At 51.3% G+C, this 6000-nt stretch overlaps 1 protein-coding gene across 1 annotated transcript in view; it reads left to right on the top strand.

Moving 5' to 3' along the window:
* Positions 1-731: 731 nt before the first annotated feature.
* Positions 732-6000, top strand: part of NFE2L3 (NFE2 like bZIP transcription factor 3) — a gene marked incomplete at its 5' end in the record, with an annotated part of 30906 nt that continues 25637 nt past the window's right edge. The window contains 2 exons of the mRNA XM_083580134.1: positions 732-809; positions 2269-2865. Of these exons, the coding sequence (XP_083436260.1) occupies positions 732-809; positions 2269-2865 (675 nt within the window). The remainder of the gene's footprint in view (positions 810-2268; positions 2866-6000) is intronic.

Raw genomic sequence — 6000 nt, 5'->3', positions numbered from 1 at the left:
ATGATGGCCATTCAAAGCAAATAAATGCAATTTGTCTCAAATTTTACCCCTGGAAAAAAGAGGCCATGTCCTGGAAAAAGAGGACACATGGCAACCCTCATTTTCTGAGTCAGACCATGCATCCATCTAGTTCATGGGTAGACAAAGTAAAGCCTGGGGGCTGGATCCGGCCCAATCGCCTTCTAAATCCGGCTGCCGGACGGTTTGGGAATCAGCATGTTTTTAAATGAGTAGAATGTGTCCTTTTATTTAGAATGCATCTCTAGGTTATTTGTGGGACATAGGAATTGGTTCATTTTTTTCCTCAAAATATAGTCCGGCCCCCCACAAGGTCTGAGGGACAGTGGACCGGCCCCCTGCTGAAAAGGTTTGCTGACCCCTGATCTAGTTCAATAATGTCTACACTGACTGGCAGCAGCTATACAGGATGTCAGACTAGGATCTCTCTCGGCCCTACCTGGAGATGCCAGGGATGGAACTTAGAACATTCTGCACGTTAAAGAGATGCTCTGCCACTGAGCTAAGCCTCTTTCCCTGGAGACTTTAACCTGAGAAGGTAAATGCTGGTGGCAGCCCAGCTCTCTTTTTGTTCGGCTCCACCTGTTTCACACAATGACATGATGAGTCAGGCTTACAGGCAAGAGTAGGAATAGCCACATCAAAACAATTATGGTGCCCCCCCCTTCCTGCAAGTACCAATCTCTTTTCAAAACACCGTGTTCTGTATGCCAATGACAAGCACAGAAAAGGAAGATCTTGACAAAAGAGGTCAGAGCCACACACCCAAAAACACCTTGGACCATTTCCAAGTAAGGAACTCCCAGGCTGCCATCGGTTGAGCAATTTCCCCAAGCCTCATCTGACTGGCTTTGCCCCATGCAGAGACAGCACTAGCAGGTGAATTGTCTGCCATTATGTTTCTTTAGTAACACAAAAGCAAGTTTAATAATAATAATAAGAAGAATAAGAATAAGAATTTTAAAACCGGGAGGCTGACTATGAGAAAGTTTGAGAAGCCTTCACAACAGTATCCAAACAATAGTTACCATTTGTAACATTAGGCCTTTCTTCCTGTGGAGGCGAGCAGTCACAGGTAAAACCACGGACAACTACCGAGAAGACTACATTTAGGCTGCCTTCTCCAACCTGGTGCCCTCCAGGAGTTTTGGATAAGAACTGTCCTTAGCCTATACCAGCCCAAACATCTGGTGGGTGAAGCCTGGGAGTCGTGGTGCTGAAAAGAAGGCTGTGCTGATGGGTGCCAGTGCCCGAAACATTTGGAGGATACCAGTTTCGTGAAGGGTGTTTGGAAAGTAAAGAAAACCTTTAGGTCCCATGGATTCAGCTGGAGGACTCTAAAAGGAGGAAGTGAAGGCAATGCTTTAACTATGGGGTAGCTAGCTGGGTGTGAGGCCTCCAGAGGAGTGCTATTGAGGCTCCCAGCCTGGGGGGGGGGCTTGCCAAACTAGGTCTTTCACTTGGGTGAAATAAAGCCTAGTTTCACCCCTGGGGAAGGATCACCCCCTAAGCCAGTGGTTCCTAAAGTGGGTGGTACCACCCTAAGTGGGTGGGGCAGTGGGCTAACCTAGGGAATAAACAACTACAGTGGTACCTCGGGTTACATACGCTTCAGGTTACATACGCTTCAGGTTACAGACTCTGCTAACCCAGAAATAGTGCTTCAGGTTAAGAACTTTGCTTCAGGATGAGAACAGAAATTGTGCTCTGGCGGCGCGGCGGCAGCAGGACGCCCCATTAGCTAAAGTGGTGCTTCAGGTTAAGAACAGTTTCGGGTTAAGTACAGACCTCCGGAACGAATTAAGTACTTAACCCGAGGTACCACTGTATCTGACTTTTAGAAGACATCTGAAGGCAACCCTGTTTAGGGAAGTTTTTAATGTTTGATGTTCTGTCGTGTTTTTAATATTCTGTTGGGAGCTGCCCAGAGTGGCTGGGGAAACCCAGCCAGATGGGCCAGGTATAAATAATAAATTATTGTTATTATTACTAGAGGACTTCCTGCCGGAGCCTAGAGATGAGCCCTGCTGCAGCCTCAACCTGCTTCATGACACTCTCTTCCTCAGGCGCTGCAGCAGCAACTAAGCTGTGGTTTCAAACTGGTGTTGACGTTCCTGCATTGCAGCGGGTCGGACTAGATGACCCTGGGGGGTCCCTTCTGCGACTCCGCCACCCGCCTCGCCGGCAATTCCCACACAGGCCTAAAGACACGTGCTCAGTTCCTCCTCCTCTTCTCCCGCCCCGCCTCAGCCTTCATTGGCGGCCTCCAAGCGGGGCTGGCTCAGGCGGCGGGCGGTTGGTTGCTGCTCCTCCGCACGAGACCCGGCGCGGCGGTTCTCCGGGTGCGCTCGCCGCGAGGAGCCGAGAGGAGGCGGGGCGGAGGCGACGGAGTCCGGGTCCCTCCAGTCCCGGTTCCCGCGCAGCGCTGGAGGAAGAGGCGGCCTGAAAGCGCCGGGCAGGCGTTGCCCGGCGAAGCCGGGAGTTCGCCCCCTGCCCGGGGTGCTGAACAACAAGCGAGGAGGAGGCCGCCCCCGAGCAACTCCGGGGCGAGCGCTGGGGACGCCGCCGCGTCGCTTTCCCGCCACCAGGGTGGCCGCTTGGATAGCGCGGGAGGGCGAGCGCGAGGCGCCTCAGCAGCAAGTGGCGCCGCCGCCCCGCGCAGACCTCGCAGGAGGCGGGAAGCGCAGCCGCCAGGAGGCAGCGCTCGGCGGCGGCTCCCCCTGCCCCGGCCGGCCGCCATGGCTGCAGCGGCGAGGCGACGGCGAGGGACTCGAAGGGGTGGCTGCTGCTGCTGCTGCCGCCGCCTCCTCTGGAGGAGTCGGAAACAAGCGCCCCAGTCGAGAAGAGGTAAGGGCTAGGAGCCGACGGGAAAACCCCTCTCCTCTTCGCATATCAGTATTTTGCGGGAAGGTTTCAAGTGCATACTGGAAATTTAGGTTTGCGCCATTAAGGTGGATTAAAGCACTCTGTCACCCTGCTACAGCAAATCCACTGTTTAAAAAAACTGCCTTTTGCAGTCAAAACAAAAATTTTTTTTTTCTTCCAGTAGCACCTTAAAGACGGGTCTCCATAAAAGGCGGATCTACACGGATCCTCATGGATCCTCCACTTTTTAAAAAATAATTCCAACAAATGCAGTGTCAAATCACACCTAGAAGGCACGCCTACAAACTGGACTATAAAAAACGTGGATCCAACACTTTGCCGCGCTGCAGCACCACAAAAACATGGATCCGAGGCACGGATCCTCATGAATTCATATGATTTTTATATTGAAACAAAATGAAAACACCATGCTACTGTAGACCACATCTTAATCTGTAGGAGGAACCAAAGAAATCACGCATCCACTGTTTCGTGGTGCCGCAATGGCGCAAAAACATGGTTAAAAAACACGGATCCTCATGAATCCTAATGATTTCTGCACTAGATCAGCCCAAACTCACTGTCAGATTACACATCATGGCCAGGGGCACAGCATCCACCACAGAAATCACAGGTCCATGGCTTCCTGGCCATACCGTGGCCCAAAAACGTGGTTTTCAAGCACGGATCCTCATGGATCCTCACACTTTTTGCATTGGGCCAACCCAAAGTCACTGTCAAATCACACATCATAGCCAGGGGCACAGCATCCACCACAAAAATCACGGATCCACTCCTGCCTGGCCATACTGTGGCCCAAAAACGTGGTTCCGAAGCACAGATCCTAATGGATCCTCATTATTTTTGCACTATATCAGCCCAAAGTCACCATCAGATCAAACATCATGGCAAGGAGCACAGCATCCACCACAAAAAACTCGGATCCACGGCTTCCTGGCAACTCCATGGCCCAAAAACGTGGTTTTCAAGCACGGATCCTCATGGATCCTCACGCTTTTTGCACTATATCAGCCCAAACTCACCGTCAAATCACACATCATTCCCAGTGGCACAACCTGCACCACAAAAATTACGGATCCTCGGCTTCCTGGCCACTCCATGGCTCAAAAACGTGGTTTTGAAGCACGGATCCTCATGGATCCTCACACTTTTTGCATTGGGCCAACCCAAACTCACCGTCAAATCACACATGATGTCCGGAGGCACAGCCTGCACCACAAAAAACACGGATCCACGGCTTCCTGGACACTCCATGGGCCAAAAACGTGGTTTTCAAGCACGGATCCTCATGGATCCTCACGCTTTTTGCACTAGATCAGCCCAAATTCACCGTCAAATCACACATCATGGCCAGGGGCACAGCTTACACCACAAAAAACTCAGATCCACGGCTTCCTGGACACTCCATGGCCCAAAAACGTGGTTTTCAAGCACGGATCCTCATGGATCCTCACGCTTTTTGCATTGGGCCAACCCAAACTCACCGTCAAATCACACATCATGTCCAGGGGCACAGCATCCACCACAAAAAACTGAGATCCACGGTTATCTGGCAGTGGCATGGCCCAAAAACGTGGTTTTCAAGCACGGATCCTCATGGATCCTCACGCTTTTTGCATTGGGCCAACCCAAACCCACTGTCAAATCACATATCATAGCCAGGGGCACAGCCTACACCACAAAAAACTCGGATCCACGCCTGCCTGGCCATACCGTGGCCCAAAAATGTGGTTCCGAAGCATGGATCCTCATGGATCCTCATGATTTTTGCACAAGACCAGCCCAAAGTCACCATCAGATCAAACATCATGGCCGGGGGCACAGCATCCACCACAAGTATCACGGATCCATGGCTTCCTGGCCATACCGTGGCCCAAAAACGTGGTTTTGAAGCATGGATCCTCATGGATCCTCATGATTTTTGCACAAGATCAGCCCAAAGTCATCATCAGATCAAACATCATGGCCATGGGCACAGCATCCACCACAAAAATAACGGATCCACAGCTTCCTGGCCATACCGTGGCCCAAAAACGTGGTTTTGAAGCACGGATCCTCATGGATCCTCATGATTTTTGCATTGGGCCAACCCAAACCCACTGTCAAATCACATATCATAGCCAGGGGCACAGCCTACACCACAAAAATCATGGATCCACGGCTTCCTGGCCATACCGTGGCCCAAAAACGTGGTTTTGAAGCACGGATCCTCATGGATCCTCACGCTTTTTCCATTGGGCCAACCCAAACCCACTGTCAAATCACATATCATAGCCAGGGGCACAGCCTACACCACAAAAAACTCGGATCCACGCCTGCCTGGCCATACCGTGGCCCAAAAATGTGGTTCCGAAGCATGGATCCTCATGGATCCTCATGATTTTTGCACAAGACCAGCCCAAAGTCACCATCAGATCAAACATCATGGCCGGGGGCACAGCATCCACCACAAGTATCACGGATCCATGGCTTCCTGGCCATACCGTGGCCCAAAAACGTGGTTTTGAAGCATGGATCCTCATGGATCCTCATGATTTTTGCACAAGATCAGCCCAAAGTCATCATCAGATCAAACATCATGGCCATGGGCACAGCATCCACCACAAAAATAACGGATCCACAGCTTCCTGGCCATACCGTGGCCCAAAAACGTGGTTTTGAAGCACGGATCCTCATGGATCCTCATGATTTTTGCATTGGGCCAACCCAAACCCACTGTCAAATCACATATCATAGCCAGGGGCACAGCCTACACCACAAAAATCATGGATCCACGGCTTCCTGGCCATACCGTGGCCCAAAAATGTGGTTCCGTACCACGGATCCTCATGGATCTTCATGCTTTTTGCATTGGGCCACCCCAAGCACACTGTCAAATCACACATCATAGCCAGGAGCACAGACTGCACCACAAAAATCATGGACCCATGACTTCCTGGTAAATCCATGGCCCGAAAACGTGGTTTTGAAGCACGGATCCTCATGGATCCTCACGCTTTTTGCATTGAGCTACCCAAAACTCACTGTCATGTCACACATCATGTCCAGGGGCACAGCCTGCACCACAGAAAACTCAGATCCACGGTCATCTGGCAA

Source organism: Podarcis filfolensis, assembly GCF_964270895.1.
Source record: "Podarcis filfolensis genome assembly, chromosome: 12".
NCBI lineage: Eukaryota > Metazoa > Chordata > Lepidosauria > Squamata > Lacertidae > Podarcis > Podarcis filfolensis.
The sequence above is the reverse complement of the archived record's forward strand: the minus strand, read 5'-3'. Positions and strand labels throughout refer to the sequence as shown.